The sequence below is a fragment of the Carassius gibelio genome, chromosome A18 (genome assembly GCF_023724105.1).
Source record: "Carassius gibelio isolate Cgi1373 ecotype wild population from Czech Republic chromosome A18, carGib1.2-hapl.c, whole genome shotgun sequence".
Classification (NCBI taxonomy): domain Eukaryota; kingdom Metazoa; phylum Chordata; class Actinopteri; order Cypriniformes; family Cyprinidae; genus Carassius; species Carassius gibelio.
Window position 1 is genome coordinate 5,590,624 of NC_068388.1, and position 19,452 is coordinate 5,610,075.

The window sequence follows — 19,452 nt, forward strand, 5'->3', positions numbered from 1 at the left end:
CCCAAATTGACTAATGAATCAGGAAATTTGAAAATTAATTTGGAAGAATTTTTGAGATTAGATGTTATTAAAATTCTATACCACCAACAAAAAATCGAATATGTGGTAAATGTTTGGTATATCGCCCAGCCCTCAGCAGTAGCAGCTTAAGTTAGGCCCATATTTAGGTTCCCTAATTGATCAAGTTTCTACATTTATTTTATATACACTTAAAACTTTCTAAAGAGGATGAGCATATATGCAGTTTTAATTAGTACATTAGAGCAGACCTGCAGTAATATGATGACACAGATCATTAGTGTCTATTTTGGGGGAAACTGCTCTGCTGACTGTAAGTGTGAATTTAATTAACAGCATGATTGTCATCAGCTCAAGCCAAGTTCTAAAACTGTCCCAACCTCACAGCACCTTTACAGAGCTGTATTGTGGTAATCCATAGATTATATATTCACTGTGTGTTCATATGCTTCCATAACACTGATAATTTGTTATGAAGGATAGCATGTGTAAGGGGAACACAATAGGAAAGTGAGGTCTCCAAACTTGGTAGTCATTTTTATGTCTTTGTCTTACCATTACATTCAAATTTTAAGTCAACACGAACTTAATTAGAACTGACTGACATTTTATTTTATAAATTTGTGTTTTATATATATTCTGATATTATTACATATATACTGTTCTCAGTAAATTTCTGGTTGAAATATCACAATAAATTAGTAAGCTTTTTACATTTCATGTTGACTGTACATGCTGTAGCGCAAGAGTTTGGCAACATTGTGTTTTTGTCAGTTTGTGATCTGGTGTGTGTAACTCTGCCTGTATAAAACTGCTCTTTTGGCACGAGGTTAGCGTGGCTGTTCTACGACTGTTCTAACTGTGGTTCTTCTTTCTCTGTTCCTCTTGGGAAAAGCATGGGGCTGAGTGTGGGGGAGGCCACTCACAGTGCGTCCCTCTGGATAAGTTTAGCCTCCCTGTCCTCCGTTGTCCCTGTCTCTCACTGTTTTTATGTCTGAGGACCTCTACTTTGCCTCTGTGTGTTTAAAACAGTCAAGGCCAGCAACCGCGAGCACAGCCGTTTCGATTTATGTGTGTACTGTCTTTTTCCCTTTTGTGTTGCTCTCCGTCAGCTATAAGTACGTCATGCTGCATCCAGGTTTGCCGTGTGATAGCTCATCTCAGTGCTTGGCTTCACTAGTGTGTTTATGTATGTGAGGGTAAGGATGGGATTTTTATAGATCTCTGGGACTGTACTAGCATGGGCTGACATGTACAGTTGTTCCCACATACAGCCGGTTGACAGTGTTCTGCATTGATCATGGACTTCAGCACATGCCATGAGGCTTTTTATCTCATGCAGTATGTTAGAGGAATGTCTAACTGCACTGCAGGTGAAGAAAATTGAGTCACAAGTTTAACCCATAGCTCTTTTTAAAGGAATGTTCCAGGTTCAGTGCAAGTTTAAAGCCATTATAAAGCCAGTGTGATACTAATTATTTCTGTGTAGAATGTAATATTATGATATATGAGGAAAAAAATCTAACATTTTGCTAATTTAATAAAAAGTATTGTTGCAATTATTTGTGTAATTATAATATCTAAAAAATATATATAATATAATTGTATCAGTCTTTGTTATTTAGCCATATATATATATATATATATATATATATATATATATATATATGTATTGTATAACTGTATATTTAAAATGTAGATTTGTATTTATAATAATCATATATATTTTATGTATTTTATTCTATTTTTGTAAAGCAAAATTAATGTTTAATAAATTCAAAAATTAACAGCATTTATTTGAAATAGAAAAAAAATAACTCTATGATCAATTTAAAATATACTAGGTGAATAAAAGTGTTTATTTAAAATAATAATCCTTTGAACTGTCACATGTGTTATTTATACTTATTTATATATGTATATTATTTGTAAATAATAATAATGTTTAAGAGAGTACAAATTATTTCTAACACTTTGCCACCAATACAGTCGGCTGTTGACTTCTTCAGAAACGGGAACATTTCTTTATGATAGGCCCTAATTATTGCCATGTCATTGGGCTAAAATGGTATACAGTTGGGTAACTTAATTTGTGGAGTAAACCTCCTTGGAGCAAACTATGGACCCACAAAGGTAAAACCAAGCTTAGATGTTCACACTTTTTGACATATACCTGTGACATTGGGTAGCTTTCATAATTAATAGATGTAGTCCTACAAAAAAGGGTTTCAAAGTTTGAAGCAATATCCACTGCCTTGAAAAAGACCAAATGCCTCAGAAGTCCAGTCTGATCAGCATTGATCATGATATGCTGTCCAATCAGAAGCCGTACCTCCACGCCATCCTCTGTGAATCCGACAGGCTCGACCTCATCACGGTCTTCCTCATTCCCACCCTACTCTTGTCCTGATAAAGACATCCTGGCTTGGCTGTCATCGCATTTGCTGTGTGGGTGTCTGTGTCAGCGAGTGGTTAACTGCCAGGTTCCTCATGCTTCTACATTTTGCTTCTTACAGGAATGGGTAAAAAGGACGATCCAAAGCTGATGCAGGAATGGTTTAAACTGGTCCAGGAGAAGAATGCCTTGGTGCGCTATGAATCGGAGCTGATGATATTGTAAGTAGACACCCAATTTAGGATTCATTGGCCATTTCCCATGGCTCAATACTCTTAATTTTAACTTAATTTTATATTCTGTCAACATTTCTATTCACATAACTTTTTTCAAACTCTAAAAATAAATCAGAGCTTTATTTATTTATTCATTAAAAAGAAACCCATATTCTTGTATGTTAATGTTTCTCAGAGAATAAAAAAAAAAAATCTCTCTCTCTCTCTCTCTCTATCTCTCTCTCTCTATATATATATATATATATATATATATATATATATATATATATATATATAAAATCAACAGATTTACACTGTTCTCCAAAACAACAGCCCAAAGTGGGAAAAAATATCTGCTGAACCAGCTTGATGTTTTTAGCAATAGGGTGTTTTACATTTGTAATAATTTTCTGACATTTTAGGATTTTCTTTTTTAAGCGTATTAAATAAGCCAAAACCTTTAAGTTAAAAATTAAGAATTAGCATTTTTTAATGCATGTGAATCTTAATTATTTTTTGTTTATTTATTCATTTTCATTCATTTATAAATAAAAAAATCTAATGTAATATTAACAAACTAGTATATTGTCTGAAGTTGTCTGGATGTTTTTATTCAACAAAAGGAACAAATGCTTAGTCTTTCTAAACGAGAACTGATGGTCTCTAAAAGGCAGATTCGCCGTAGGCAACAAGGTGGTGCTGAAGTATTATACCAGATGCATTTATTTAAATCTGTTTTGCTGTTTAAATGGTGTGGATACGAGATGCAATTACATAGTGACTGTGCCACAGATGTAATCAACTGTGACTCAAAGATGAGCACCAAATGGCCCATACGTTCAGGCGAAAGGACAGTTTCATCAACAAAACCAAAATTACAAAGTGTTTTTCATCAAGAAAAGAAAAACCATGTTTGTGGAATTTCCATAGGGAGATATTAACAGTTTTGCAGTTCTGAGCTGCATCACATTTGTCATCAACTCTTACGTTCAGTCTGACAGTATTGGATATGTAATTACGTGTGCTTGTTTTTACATTTAGATTTTCCAGAATGTAGAAGTGCTCACTTAAGAGTTAATATTAAATGCACTTATAACTTTATAAGACTTTAAAATTTAATCTTAAGCAAATCTCAAAATGAATATCCATTTTTACAATGTACATTTTAAGGTAAAGAGGCTACCTTAATATGAATATAATTATTAGACAGAATTTGCAAGTAGTATGTAATTATTAAATAGTATGTAATTATTAAATATAATTTTAATAACAGTGCAAGAAGTTTAAAAATAAAACTGATTAACCAAATAAAAGAAGATCCAACAGTGCTTTTAACGTTTGCTTTAGTTCTTCTCAAAGTACATGGCTTAAAAGTACATCTGCTCATCCAGACCCTCGTGTTTGTCTGGACTGTTAAGCATAAACCAAACATCTCTGGGCTTTAATGGCAGATGGTTCTTTAATCTCCATGTTTCATCAAGGAATCCAATATCTTTGAACATCAAAGATCTCTGTAGTTTAATAGACATTTGTTCCCTTCTTCCATTCAATTCTACTTCTTCCTTCCTCTCTGCAGTGCTCGTGAGCTGGAGTTGGAGGACAGACAGAGTCGACTGCAGCAGGAGCTCCGAGAACGCATGGCAGTAGATGGTACTTTGTACTCCTGTATAGGCCTGATCATAATATTAAACCAAAAAAAGTGATACAATCAATTTTTCACTCTCTGCAGACCATCTGAAGACCGAGAAGGAACTTGCAGAGGAGAAACGGATTCTTAATGAAATGTTGGAGGTAGTCGAGCAAAGAGATTCTCTGGTGGCCCTGTTGGAGGAGCAGAGACTCCAGGAGAAAGAAGAGGATAAGGACCTGGAGGCGGTGATGCTTTCTAAGGGATTCAGCCTCAACTGGGCTTAGCATAACAATGGCGAAACGCTTCTGACTGCCAGACTTTCCCAGTTTCACTGCAGGGAGTGTAAAAAAATGCAGAAAGAACCAGTCCATCTTCCCCCTTGTTTAATTGGGCATCAAGAACGTTTACAAATCCACTCATGAGCACGATGATGATGTTTACGAGTTCTTCTGGCACGACTCAGGGCGTTTCCCTCGCCAGCCAAGGCATTGGTTTTGTGCAAGACGCTCTCTCATTCAGAATGAGTTTTTTTTTTTTTTTGGTTTTGAAAAGGGACATATCAATCCTGCTGATGTTGAGGAAGTCTGAGACTAATGATCTTACAAAAAGCCAGTCTTGTTTTTCAGACGACGTCTGGTTTAATCACCGGTTACGTTTTCATGGACTAAAGGTTTTTGGATAAACGTATAAGCAACAGACCTCCATGAAACAGATGAATGAAGTCTTTAGGTGTGGTTCACAGATAAGCATGTGGTAGACTTCTGTAATAGTCACAGACATCCTCAGTGACCGACACGTTGTGTTTGTAGCATCAACAATTGCACAGTTTTCAAATCTGTCAGTAGCCACCTGATATTAGAGATACTGGTGTTTGCAGGGAACGCAACGATCTCAATATTACGCACTTCACTGATGTTGGTTTCCATTTGTCTCGAGCGGCATTGCCACACATATATCCTAAAATCAGTTTACAATCATTTATAATCCATGAATATCTGATACTTGTATTATAGTTTACATAAAGCAGTGGAGTATATATTAGTATGTAAACTTCCTCAATGCAGATAATTCATAAGAATATCTATCTACACACAATATGCATTGATGTACAATCAAGTGCGTTGTGCATTTATTGGTTGGTAATTGGATTTATGAACAGTTGAGGCACCCACTGCTTTTCTGACTTTATTTGGTATCAGAGCAGATGAAGAATTGGTGCCCATTTTCACATTTAATTATCTTCCACCAAGGTTTGGTGTTGTATTCCACTTTCTCCAGGCTTGGAGCAACATGCCTTTTTTTTAAACTTCTCATGCAACAGCTTTACACATCCACAGAGTTTTCTTATGTTTGCAGAGTGTGTTATTTATAATTGTCTTTATAAAGTTTTATACCACGAGAAATCGTTCCAGCACTGTCGACAGACACCGGTGCTGATTAACAGCGGGAGCACGTTGTCATGCTCGTAACATCAATATTGCAAATGAACATGCCTTTTTCCTAAGTGTACATTTCATTTTAGTCACCGTTATGCTGTATAGATGGGCACAGATTTTTTTGTTGTTGTTTTTAAGTACAGATAACTGTGAATGAAAACATACACATGGTCAAAGAGTTATTTAGACTAAAATGTTTGACAGATTTTATGGTATTTATTAACATGTGAAAAAAATGTATTATATGTAAAGTAAATAAATCCTAATTTTTAAAAATGTTGTTGGCTCTTGAAAAAGCTTCATGTTGCTAATTTGCATATTGGGTATTGGATGTATGCAGAGGCAATAAAACAATGCAGTAACAAATGACTACAGTGCTTGAAAGTTGTTTTTTCACACTTTTATTTTATTTTTTTGCGAATAAACTTCAACTTAATGTGCCAACTTTATTCAGATGTATTATACCTTGATGTGCTTTTTTGCAATGTTGGTCAGCTTTCAAGATTTAACCCATTAAGATTGTGATATCTGCATATGAATATTTTAATACATTATATATATATATATATATATATATATATATAATATGTGTGTGTGTATATATTTGCATAGGTAATTGTAATTGTGGCGTTTATTATTATTTTTCATATCTACCATGAAGCATTTAATTGTTTGCCTGTGTACATACATACATACATACATACATACATACATATATATATATATATATATATATATACACGCACACATACATACACTTACAGTGCATTCAGGCTAACATTTTTTTACCTAACCTGTGTTCCCTGGGAAAGCAATGCTCTACCACTTGAGACACAGGAACATACAGTATATATACATTTTAACCTAAAACATACCTCTTGCCACTGTTCATTTGCACCTTTGCAAGTAACGTTACTGGTGTTTGCTTGAGGAAAGGGAAATTCGCTATTCAAATCTTTACAAAATCAAGCAAATCTTTTCAGACTTAAAAATTCACAACGATAAAATGCATATAAGAGGGAAACTGCTGTAAAAAATCTTGACCTTTGGAAATAGGGAACGTTAAAAAATTCTTATGCAGCACAAAAAAACAACTTTCGATTTCCAGTTTTAACATTAACAACCCTGTGCATTCATAATGGCGGGGGGAAGTTTGACTCATTTCTCGAATCGGTTCCCTTGAGCACTTCAGTTCAACTTTACACAGTTCAAAGAACGGTTCTAGTAAAATGATTCGCTGAATTATTTTATCACCTTTCTTGATATTTTGGAATATTATGCGCTAAAATGGTCCAGTAACACATCTTCGACTAAGTTTTATTGTTAAATTGAGTTTGTTGTAATTTTATGTGTCCCATTTCGACTATTTCAGAACCTTTTTTCATTATCTATCTTGGATGACGCCGGACGTGTTCGAAAGAGAGCACATTTACTCGAGATCCGCTCGCACCAACTCCATTTTTGTGAACCGATCCAAATGATTCATCAGGGTGATCCGAGTCCAGCTTCGAAGGCTGAAGCTAACGACTCGCGTCACGAGACTCATCGCTGAAGGATACCTCTGGCTGTGAGAATGAACGTCTCGAGTTTCAGAGACTGCAAGGTAAGTTAGGAATTTGTTTACAATGTGTAATTGGCAATACAAGTTTAATAGTTTCGCAAGCAATCTGGGTGTGGGTTTATCGAGATAAAAGTAGCAAGCTGCAAATCAGAATTCGTTCCAAATATCTCGTAAGCGTTTGCTTGTTTTGATTTATTAAATACCCGAAATTTGGAACGAAATGTTATTTCACCATGTCTGCAGTGCACTTTACAGACAGGACAACAACTTTGTATAAAATACCACCTACTAACGTAGCGCTGTAAACAATGTAAAGAATAAATGCAAAACAAAAGAAAAGAAACACTGTAAGGGTTTCGGGTTGTCAGCAGTTTCTTTATCACAATAGATCAATTCCTCCTTGGTAGAAGAAGTAAAGTTAATGGGTTTTGCATGTTGTTCTACACTGTATATTGCAACAGATATTGTATTAAATATTGCTTTGGGGGCACAAAACTAATTCAAGCAATCTTACATGGCCAACATTTTCAATTACCCTTCATACAGAATTTCATCTGTGTTGTGCATGTGTTGTCAGGCATGGAAATCTGAAGGTCTGCCGTTGTCCACCAGCAGTAATGAGGCCTGTAAACTATACGATGCTATACTCTCTCAGGTACATATACATACTGATACTGTGATAACTGAGTGCTTTTGCTGATGCATATATAATAACCTGAAAATTACTGTCTCTGGTGATCAGTATGTGACCTGGCGTAACAATGAGACACTGGGAGGAATAGAAGGCTGTATTACATCCGTCAAAGCTGCAGACCCGGACTTTGGTATGTGATTGCAACACATAACAGTGCACTCTGTTAAAAGTCACTGTAAACAATGTTGTAAATGGCCTCTGGATTTAAATAGTAGTATCCTGTAAAAATGTTTTTGTATATTACTCCACAGTGATTTCCCATATAATATTTTAAGTAATTTTATCTCAGAAATCAATAATGTCCATTTATTTATTTATTTATTCGGTAAGTAGCCTTTTAATAAGTGATAATGTACATTCATCTGGTTATTATTGCAAGATAAGCTCCTTCACGGTGATACAAGCCATTCACGGCTTTCCTAAGTCCTCATTAGTCTCTTATATGTGCTGCAGTGATGGGTCATGTGATCTCTACTGGGCTGGAGCTGGTGGGAACAGGAAGTTCAGTCCTGCGAGATGAGAGATTGGCCAGCGCAGTGAGGAGGACCCTGGAGTTGGCGAACTCTCAGGAGCTCACGGCCAGAGAGAGGAGCCATGTGAAAGCCATGGAGCTCTTCTCTAAAGGGTGAGTTTACACAAAGCAGACCAAGTGTACAAGAGCACTCCACTGGTGACATAACAAACATTTCACATCCTCCTACACAGGAGGTGGATGGCATGGAGATTTTGCAGCCAATGTAATAAATTGAGTTTTTTCTGACTATTTTTAAGCCAAGCTGCCTTTGGCCCACAAGCAGTTATAAATTGGTTCTTTTGAGATTCATCTTCACTGTATCCTTGGGCAATAAAACGTGTGACTGTCAAGTGAAAGTTTAGGTCTGATTAAAGTCTTTGAATAAAGAAGCCTTTCTTACAGAAGTTTTCCCATAATTTCAGTTCTCAGCACTAATTAATTTGCTTTAGTAAAACCAAAAGTAAAAAAAAAATCACTTTTAAAAGAGGGTTTGGAGGTGACTAACATATTTTATACATTATAGCCAGTAAAAAAATAAATGTCAGGTTTGAAAGGGATTTGTGATACTTTTGACTGTAGTGCAGTATTATAAAATAAAGCTATTAAAATCATATTCATTAGCTGCAATAAATGTGAAATAAAATATAAATATTAAATTAGAAACCTAAAAAAAAAAAAAAAAAAATACTGAATTACTAAAATTACAATGGTAAATAGAAGTATAGAATAAAAGCTAATTAAAATATGAATATATACTATAGTAGTATATAGAAAACATCGTTGTGTAAATGTTAAATGAATTGTTATGAATGAAGTACAGTAGATTGAATGGTGTGTTTCAGAGCCCTGCACAAGGCCTGTGAGGTTTGGGAGGGGATTCTGGTGGATCACCCCACAGACATGCTGGCACTCAAGTTTGCTCATGACGGGTTCTTCTACCTGGGTGAACAGACTCAGATGAGAGACTCTGTGGCCAGGGTTCTGCCGCACTGGAAACCACATATGCCGTTTTACAGGTAGGTGCCTGGCCAGTGCTCAACCAATCTAAATGCTGGCTTTAGATGTGTTTTTTACCATGTGATGAATTTTAATACTTTGATAATTATTAATAATTATTTTGTTTATTTTTTATTTTACTAGGCTTATTTCTTTATACCTTTCAAAAGTCGAGATTGGTCTATGTGATTAAAACTATTTTAAAATTTCCTGTAAATGTAAAATTGAAAATGAAATGTTTAGCTATAAAATGTTGTTTTTATTGGATGTTTTTCTCCAGTTATCTTAAAGGGATGTATTCCTTTGGGCTTCTTGAGACTCGTTTGTATGATGAAGCTGAAAAAATGGCAAAAGAGGTAGTTTTGTTTAACTTTTGTTTATTAGTATTGCTCACTACTTTTTAATGTTATGACACTATAATGTAAATAAATGACTAATTCGGCTATTAAGCATGCAATATTGATTATAACTGTATTAATATTTTATCTGATAAACATTTTTTATACAGTAGACACAGTAAATTTGCTGTGCTTGTCTTGCAAAAGTGAAAACAAACAGAATTATAATAACCATTTTCTCAACTCCAATTAAGTCCTGTCTACTGGACAATGAATATTTTATAGTTCCCCACACAGAAAAAATCTCTTATATATTTTTTTATTTATTTTACTTGTTAATGTTAAACCAGCAAATAAGTGAATACAATTACATTTAAAGTAGGTATTAAAGTATTATCTGCTATATAAAATAACTGGTAACACTTTAGAATAAGGTTCCATTAGTTAATGTTAGTTAATGTATTAATTAACATGAACAAACAATGAATAATACATTTATTACTGTATTTATCTTCGTTAATGTTAGTTAATGAAAATACAGTTATTCAACTTTTGATTTAAATAATGCATTAGTAAATGTTGAAATTAACATGAACTAAGACTTATAAATGCTGTAGAAGGATTGTTCTTGCTTAGTTCATGTTAACGAAAGTAGTTAACTAACATTAACTAATGGAACCTTATTCTAAAGTGTTACCAAATAACTTTATAATTCCTTATTAACTGAATGCACCGTTATTGTAATGCATTATGCCTGCAGGCCCTGGCTCTGACCCCTGAGGATGGTTGGAGTGTCCACGCTGTGGCTCATGTCCATGAGATGAAGGCAGAGATGGACAAGGGACTGAAATTCATGGCCTCTACAGAGAAAGACTGGATGGTCAGTCTCAGAAATACTGCAGAGAACATAGAAAGATTAACATGTAGAAGACCTTGTAGAAGCAAACTGTGTAGCAAATAGTGTATCGTGTCAATTTCTTATTTCTTATTTCTCCTTTAAAGGTGTGTGACATGTTGGCATGCCATAATTACTGGCACTGGGCTCTATATCACATTGAAAAGGTAAAATTGAAAAGGCAACAAAATTATAACCACTACAAAAAAATTTTTTTTATCCATTTGTTTGTTCATTCACTTCATAAACCTCAGGCATTTTAAAGGGGGGGGTGAAATGCTCGTTTTCACTCAATATCATGTTAATCTTGAGTACCTATAGAGTAGTACTGCATCCTTCATAACTCCAAAAAGTCTTTAGTTTTATTATATTCATAAGAGAAAGATAGTCTGTTCCAGATTTTTCCTGGAAAAACACGAGCGCCTGGAGGCGTGGCGTGTGGGCGGAGCTAAAAATCACAAGCGCCAGTAGACTTTTGCGTTGAGAGCGTTTGGAAGCTGTGACAGCTGTGAAGGCTGAAACTGAATGAGAGCAGCAGCAGCAATGACTCGCTCCGAGCGGGGCTCGAACCCGGGTCTCCGATGGGAGGTGGACGCACTAACAAGGAGGCAGAGATATTTGAAGCAGTTTTACTCACCGCCTGCGGTTCCAACACACGATCGTGACCCTTTTTCGTTGGGATTGCATCATCCTTAAGAAATAAACGATTCGCAAATCCGTCCGCTTTGTTTGTAAAACAAGCATTATAGAAATGCAGGGAACAAACACAAACACTTGCACAACTCCGTTGATGCTCTGTAAAGATAAACTCCGTCCACTGGTCCCTTAATGCTGTTTTTTTGGTAATCTGTGCAGGGTTGTCTTGCCCTGGCAACCAAAAATACACTTCTTTTGTGACATTTCGCGACGCTCTCGCTCTGATCAGGCTGTGCTCAGCCTCTCTCTGCTCTGTTATACGGGAGCGCGCGCTCTTCCGGCAGAAGTGCCCTCAGGACCCATATAAGGAAATTCCGCTCCATCTAACGTCACACAGAGCCATACTCGAAAAAAACTTTCCGAAACTTGTGACAAACCAGAAGGAGTATTTTTGGAACAGAAATACTCCTTCAAACGTACAACTTAAGTTTTGAAACTTTGTCCATGTTTAGCATGGGAATCCAACTCTTTAACAGTGTAAAAAACTCAGTATGCATGAAATAGCATTTCACCCCCCCTCTAAACATCTCAAAAATGGTTTATAATACACACATACACATACTATACATACATATATATATATATATATATATATATATATATATATATATATATATATATATAAACACATTACAGTAATTGTTTCTTTTTACATATATGCGATTTATTCTCTTTCTTCCACAGGGGAATTATGAAGACGCTTTGAAGATTTTTGATGAGCAGGTCAGTGCACTACTACTGTGCACATGCTACTAACATTTTACTTACTAACAAAGAAGTGGCATAATACTACAGTGGTTTCCAATTTAATACCATTTTTTTTGTTTGTTTCTTTCTTCTGTGTATCATGGTAATAGCATGCTATTCTTTAAAATGCATTGGAGTACCATGTCAGTACCAAGGTACTTGAATCTGTTACAACATTCAGTGTATATCAAAGATAGTGCCATCTAATAATACTGACGGTACCACTACAACACTTTCTGTTTCAAGAGTAAGATAAATGTTGCAGGCAGACAGTGAATCTAATTAGCCATACCAGATGAGAAGTGTAAATCATGCCATGTGTTCAGTACGGATTGTGACAGATTCAGGCTGGTAAAAGTTGAACTGATTTAGACAAGAGTATATGGGTGTCAGTGCAAAACATTTAAACTAGACTCTTGAATTTATAGGAATCATTCACTCATTTACTGTAGGGACACACTGTAAACAGACCATCAGTAAATGGTAATTAGATGTTTTTCATTTAATAACTGATAATTCTTTATCTTTCAAAATCTTTTTGCACCTGTTAACAATGGACTGTTGATTATAAAGGAGTGTCCATATACATCCTGCGGTGTATGAATTGATTTCACGTCCTGTCGGACTCATAAGATTATGTGATAATGTTAAAGAAGATGTGTAATGTGTATAGTGGTAATGTGACATTTAAACCTTTCTCCAGGTTTCTCAGCGCTGTGTGAAGTCTGGAGCCATGCTGGACATCGTAGACTCTTGTTCACTGCTCTACAGACTAGAGCTGGAGGGTGAGATATCATCCCAACTCAAAATAGAGTTGGAAACCAATCCACTTCACGGTCTCTGAGCAGGAGCAGACAAATCTTTCTGTTGAGTCCGTTTCTGTTCGGAATCCATCAATAGCCAGGGCATGCTGAACACATTAGCTTTTGAGCGTTTAATCAGTGCAGGTTGTCTAAAGTCTGTGCGAGAATATAACAAATCTTAATAATAATATATAAATATATGAATATTGTTAGGCATGTTTCTGAAGCAGTGTATTTTTGGTAAAGAAAATGTGGGCATGGCTTGTATTATAAATAACAGGACTGGGCTAAATTCAAACAGAAAAGACACCGGAATTCGTTTGATTTTGTATAATAATGATAATATAAAAGATACACTAATCTTTATGCAATTTATATGTAAAAAAATCCTGATTTATGCTTAAAAAAAACATTAAAGCAATTTTGCCTTATAAGAAAAAAGTGATACATTCTCTGAAAAATGAAAAACTATTTAAAACTATCTCAAGCTTAGACGATGCAAAAGTGCTGATTAAGAACATTTTTGCTATCAAGTTCCTTGTTAAGGCTTGAGAAAACATGTTTCTCTTCATGTTTCTTGAACGAAGATACATGTATTGTGCAATCTGTGAAGTTCAGGTCACCTAGAAGATATTTTATCCTTTGGAACATGAGGATTTGTGACGTTCCACAGAGAAGATAAAGGGAAGTTCCACCTTTCTGCCCTTGATCTTAGGGTGATCTGATTTGAAAAATGGCTTACGTAACATAAAACTGCTCTTGCTCCATTTTATTAAGCCTATTTTTGGGCACAGTACTGACATCATGATCTGTTTTCAAGGATGCATTTAAGGTCTTTGGTAAAAGCGTCAAGTCAGGTTTTATAAAGCTTTTCACAAAACATATTTTAAAACAACTTTACAGAAACATTAACTAGAAATACTAATCAGTATGTAGTCATAATGCTAATTTAGATCAAATAGTGCAATTATTTATCTTGTTATTAATGAAGTAGCATCTGAAGACTTTTAAAGCATGCGAATTATAATACCCTGCAAACCATGCAGCTTTTTTTTAGTTTGTGTTCTATGAATGCATTTAGCAGCCAGTGAAGCGTCCCTCGCTGTCTGGCTGGTTTTGCTGCTGGTCGGCAAGGTTCAGAGACTGAATGTGGTTGGTTGATAACAGGAATAATGTGCTGAAATGCATCAAAAGTTGTGCGGCTATGTGTATAAAATGTTTTTCATTGCAGGTGTGAGCGTGAAGGACCGCTACCGAGAGCTGCTGCAGGTGACCCAGCCACATACAGAGGACCACACGTTACTTTTCAATGACCTTCACTTCCTCATGGTTTCCCTGGGCAGCAAGGAGACCACCACCACTCAGCGCCTGCTGGAGAGTCTCCAGGAACTAGCTAAGTGAGCCGCAAACATTACATAACCCACTCAAGAGATTACATTACAGCCAGGTTCTGCTCACGGGTGGGAGTTTGTGGAGGATGAGTTGTGGATGAATGTAGCGTGTCTTGATTTCTTAGAAATGTCCCTGCTCCGGGGAAGACTAGGGTTTTCTAGGCTGATGCGCTGTATGCATATTTATTCCAATTTGTCACAGCAGCCAAAACAAACGTCCGGTAAAAGTTGAACAGAATGAGCACCGAGTGTATCGAGAGTATAACCAAGCACAAAAATACATTCCTTGTCGGCATGCTTTGGTTTATAAGATGACATGATGGAGAGGAATCCTCTGGGAGCTGTATTTTCAGTAAAGCATCTGTTCAAATAAGGCAGTGTTTTCTAATAAAATAAGACCTTTGGGTTGACACTGTATTTTATTTCTACTCACCATTGGAGTAAAGTTTGGATAAATTAATAAACCTGAAGAAAATCAACAAACTAAACTCCAATCTTTTGCAGTGTCTTTAAAATATATATATATATATATATACATATATATATATATATATATATGTATATATATATATATATACATATATATATATATATATATATATATATATATTACAGTATTTCTGTGTCCTGCATGTCACGTTTTTGGAAGTCACTGCGGAATCTGTGCACAAATACCCATTCTGTGAAATGTCCATTTTAACACGTTCCCTCCTCCAGAGACCCGGCAGAGAACCATCAGCTCCAGATAACAGAGCGTGTGGGGCTGCCCATGTGTCAGGCTCTGCTGGAGTATGAGCAGGGAAACTACAGTCAGGCCGTGGAGCTGCTCAAACCCATCAAACACCGCTTTGTAGAGATAGGGGGCAGTGACGCTCAGGTCTTCAACCGCTTCACTACTGTACAATACATATAAGATAAGCAGTGATTCCATTCTAAACAAACTCTTCATTTGTTCTTCTGCAGAGAGATGTTTTCAGTCAGCTTCTTATTCATGCTGCCATGAAGTCAGGAGACAAAGAACACCAACGGTTTGCCAGGTAAACATGAAAGTGGAAAATGGTTTTCAAATAACTAATTTGTTGTCTTTTGTGCTTTAATGCTGCACTTTAAAGGAGTTGTTAAGCTCACAGTTTAAGTTTGAGACACATAACATTGTCCTTATGCAGAAAGAATGTTAAGTTTACATACCTCTGGCAGAATCTAGAAGATGCTTCAAACATTTTGAAAATAGAAGTGAGATCAAAGATAATAATAATAATAAAAGTAATAATAATTTTATTTGACATAATAGGTGTGTTCATAATGTTCCACGAAGAAGCAATAAATAAAATAAAAAATAAACAAATCATTCAGTTCGGTTAATATTATTTGTCTGGTTAAATATATGAATGTATTTGTCAAACAGCTTCAGCAGCAATAAAAAAAAATATGTTTTAGTTTTCACAGTGAAATAGAAATTAAATTAAAAATTTATATTAATTTGTAAAAAAAATTATAAATATACTTCACGCATTTTTTGTTTGTTGTGGGTGGAAAAAATCGAATTTGAAATTGCATTTGATAGAGTTTGAGTTTTATGTAATGAGAATGTTTGTTTCTTTAAACCTGTGTTTTTTAACTTGGGAGTTTTAAGGGAACTGATTCCTTTTTTACCCTCCTAGTCGTTATCAATGAATCTGTGTTATTAACACAGATGTCTTTCCAAGCTAATAGTGCACAAAAATATATACTTTAGATAACTGAAGATCAAAATAATAGATCAAAAGGCCGTGGCCTTTCAAAAAAGAAAAATCTTTGAAAATGCGCTGCATCCTTTGAACTGGTTGTGAACAAAGGCACACAACATTCATTTTCATGTAGAAATTAGTAAAAACTCCCATACTAGCCCACAGGGTTCCCATTAAAGATGAATTGTCATGTTAGTTGATGTGCTAATTATAACCAAACTGTCCGCAGATGCCAGGTATTTCTGTGTAATTCAGATTCAACCAGAAATTTACATGATGCATTTCATCAGTATTCAGTGCTCAAAAATCGAAACTCTTCCAAACTGCAAACTCCCACCTGTTCTTCACAGGTCGTGCATAAAATGAAGTGCACGTGAATATTTTTAAAATGCCTCATTCAGACAGAAATGTTCTCCTGCAGGAACTTTCTTGGACACTTTCTGAGGAAGCAGGTGTTGTGTGTTTTTGTCCCTAGATCCATGCTGATCGAGAGAGACGCAGTGCGGCCAAACTCCCCGCTCACAGACCGGCTGATCCAGAGAGCCCACTCCTTACATGTTTAAATTCAGACCCCTTTCCCTACATGGTTAACTGCCTGTTCTCTGTCAGTTTAATTACAGGCCACTTTCCTAGCACATTTGACTATAGACATCAGATCAGAGAGCCTGAGTACAGCCCAAGAGCAGCACCGATTAAAGTCTTGTGTTTAATGGGTTCACTCCTCCAACAATGTCAAACTGTTAGTCTATACATTGCAAGGAAATCGTTGAAAAGATTTTCATTTTGCATGATTTAAGTCCAAACAGCAGACATGCAACAAATGACCATGATCATTCAGTGGTGTGTGCACTAAAAATAAACTTAAAAATATGACTCCAGACTTTTGAATTTGTAATGAAAAAAATAGCAATCCTTTACAAACTTATTTTTATTTTTTATCAAATAACTGAAAAAATGTAAACCAAAATAGCAAATAAATAAGAACTGGCTCCAAGGCAGAGCGAAATGAAACTGAAAGGAAATTGTGTTGGAAGTGAGAGAGCAGTCGGTGCAGAATGAAAGCATCACTCCAGAATGTCAGAGAGTTTGGCGGCACTGCAAAGGATTGTCTGCTGCCTCTACATGACAGATCCCATCTCTTTCTGGATCTCAGAAATGAGGATCTGAGACAGAACGATGCCTGCGATCTGTAGATCAAACAGAAGAACTGTCAGGACAGCAGTGTGTATGGAGAGAGGATCATAATTTCAGCTTTTGCCCAACGTTGTCTAACAGCTAACCCTTCCACATGAATTATTAAAAAGGTCACACACAGATACGCTTCACTGAGTTGTAATAACAGACACAATATATGGCCAGTTACTTTGTCAGTTTCTGCTCCACCAATGAGAATAGTTTATAACAAATCCGCAGCAGAATGGACTAGTGTAACTCACTGCAAACGGCAAGAAAATACTTTTTTTCCTTTCTGAATGAACCACTGATTCTGAATGGTTGAATGAACGACTGAAAAACTTGCTCACTCAAAGACAGTCAGGCCTATATGTTTTGTACCTGAATGAATTTTGAGTGAACTGGGTGAATGATTTAAGTACTTTTTAACCCCTTACTGTAAGACACAAACTAAGGGCCTGTTCCAGTACCTGCATTTGCAGAAATATACCGCCAAGATCCAACAAAGGATAAATGAATGGAAAATGCATCATCAATTGGCCTTTTTTTTTTTCTTGGTTGATACACGATGTGCATCCTAGTGGATGGAGCATAAAACTACAAGTTACTTGTTGATGAACATTGTGTGGTCATTACTTGAGTTGTGCTTTGGCTCCGCTGTTTTGCACAGATCAATCTGATGATGTGATAAGTATAAGCCGCTGCTGTTTTGACAACAGTTAAAAATAAATGTACAAAAGTTTGGCAATGCTGACACTAATAATGATTGCATTTCTTATCAGATAAGGTGAAACAGTTATAACTATATAACTTGGCTTGGCTGTTTAGAAATTGACCCTAGTTTTGTGAACCTAGTCAGCGAACAGCAAATGTGACGCTATGCTATGCAATGTTGATTCATGATTTATTACAGACACTGTTGCTTTCCCTTTTATGCTTGCAAACACTTTACTTGAGGTTTATTTGTTGTGACTTCAAGCTTTTCTGACACCTTCAACAGAATATGCACAGTGCCATCATGTCCATGTAAACATCACAGAATTTTCTGCCATTCCTTTCACGTCAAACAATACGTCTGAATACTGGAAAATAATTAAGCCCATAAACCACACAGCTTTTCATTCTTAAATGTGACATTTTCTTCTGTTTTTGTTTAAGGAATTGCATTTCATCCGCTCGGTCCCGTTTAGAGAGTGTTTATCCAACAATCACCGTAGACATTTGCCAAGGGAACGGAGATCATAATATTTAGGTCTGCCAAGGAGTCGCTCTAAATCGCTGATCTATGTTCTGTTTGAGTCTCTTATCAGCATTTAGACACGTTTCACAGATTTAACATTTCAGCCAAGCAGCGGTCATTCACTGTCTTGAGAGGCAAGAAAACAATTCAGAACTCATAAATTCTCCTCGAGTTGCTGCTGTGGCAACTGTGTTGAAATTGAATCTTTGTATTACTGATATATTTGGTAAACCCAGTCTTCACAAAGCTCTTACTGATGTGATTATAACTGGGGTAGTTAGCGGCACAGGCCTTCATCGTTAAAGATAAAGGCACAGAGGAAAGGCACAACGCTGACTTGACATTTTCAATCCGTCTTTCGTGGCACTTTGTTGCAGAGTGCAATAAACCAATGACCACATACAGTTTTGTTGAGGTGATTAGATGAAGAATAATACAACTTTACTTTTGCAAAGTCTGAGAACTACAAAGACTGAGAACGAAAGGGGAGGGATTGTGTTCAAATAAAGGATCAAAATGAAGGATCACTGTATAACTGAACTCAAATCGTACATTTCTGAAAGGCCTTACTGTGTTTGCTCGAGTCTTTCAGGTGGTTGTAAGGGTTTTGCAGTGGCTAAAGGTGGTTGCTAGGGTATGCAGAATGGTTTCTTGAACATGGACCAGTAAGTCTCTATGATGTTTCTCATCATATCCTGGTGGAATTTTTTATTTATTTTTTTACCCTCATTTCATCTTCCACTAGGTGAAAATTGATTCTGATCTCTTAGAAAATACTTTAAACTTCTGAATTATGTTATGATTCATATAATAAACGTTATATATTAAACAAGTAAGTGTAAAGTATTAACAAAGACTGAGCTAAGAGATATAGTAATACTAGTTATAATTTCTCTATCTAGCACCACAAATGAATCTTACACGCTTTAAGTCTCCAGTTTGACTCAATAAATCAAATATATATACTATTCCACAAGGACACT

General features: G+C 35.9%; 2 protein-coding genes across 30 annotated transcripts in view; both read left to right on the top strand.

Moving 5' to 3' along the window:
• Positions 1-6,063, top strand: part of LOC127933893 (protein-methionine sulfoxide oxidase mical3a) — an 84,675-nt gene extending 78,612 nt beyond the window's left edge. For all 29 annotated transcript variants that reach the window (XM_052530993.1, XM_052530969.1, XM_052530996.1 and 26 more), the window contains 3 exons: positions 2,535-2,634; positions 4,205-4,278; positions 4,358-6,063. In XM_052530993.1, the coding sequence (XP_052386953.1) occupies positions 2,535-2,634; positions 4,205-4,278; positions 4,358-4,542 (359 nt within the window). In that variant the 3' untranslated portion in view covers positions 4,543-6,063. The remainder of the gene's footprint in view (positions 1-2,534; positions 2,635-4,204; positions 4,279-4,357) is intronic.
• Positions 6,064-7,151: 1,088 nt separating this feature from the next.
• Positions 7,152-16,929, top strand: ttc38 (tetratricopeptide repeat domain 38). Its single transcript, XM_052531987.1, has 14 exons — positions 7,152-7,297; positions 7,833-7,910; positions 7,998-8,079; positions 8,403-8,574; positions 9,306-9,479; positions 9,740-9,815; positions 10,558-10,677; positions 10,800-10,859; positions 12,073-12,111; positions 12,839-12,920; positions 14,170-14,335; positions 15,047-15,206; positions 15,293-15,366; positions 16,532-16,929. The coding sequence occupies exons 1-14, from the start codon at positions 7,268-7,270 to the stop codon at positions 16,617-16,619; spliced, it is 1,401 nt and encodes a 466-aa protein (XP_052387947.1). The 5' UTR covers positions 7,152-7,267; the 3' UTR covers positions 16,620-16,929.
• Positions 16,930-19,452: the final 2,523 nt, after the last annotated feature.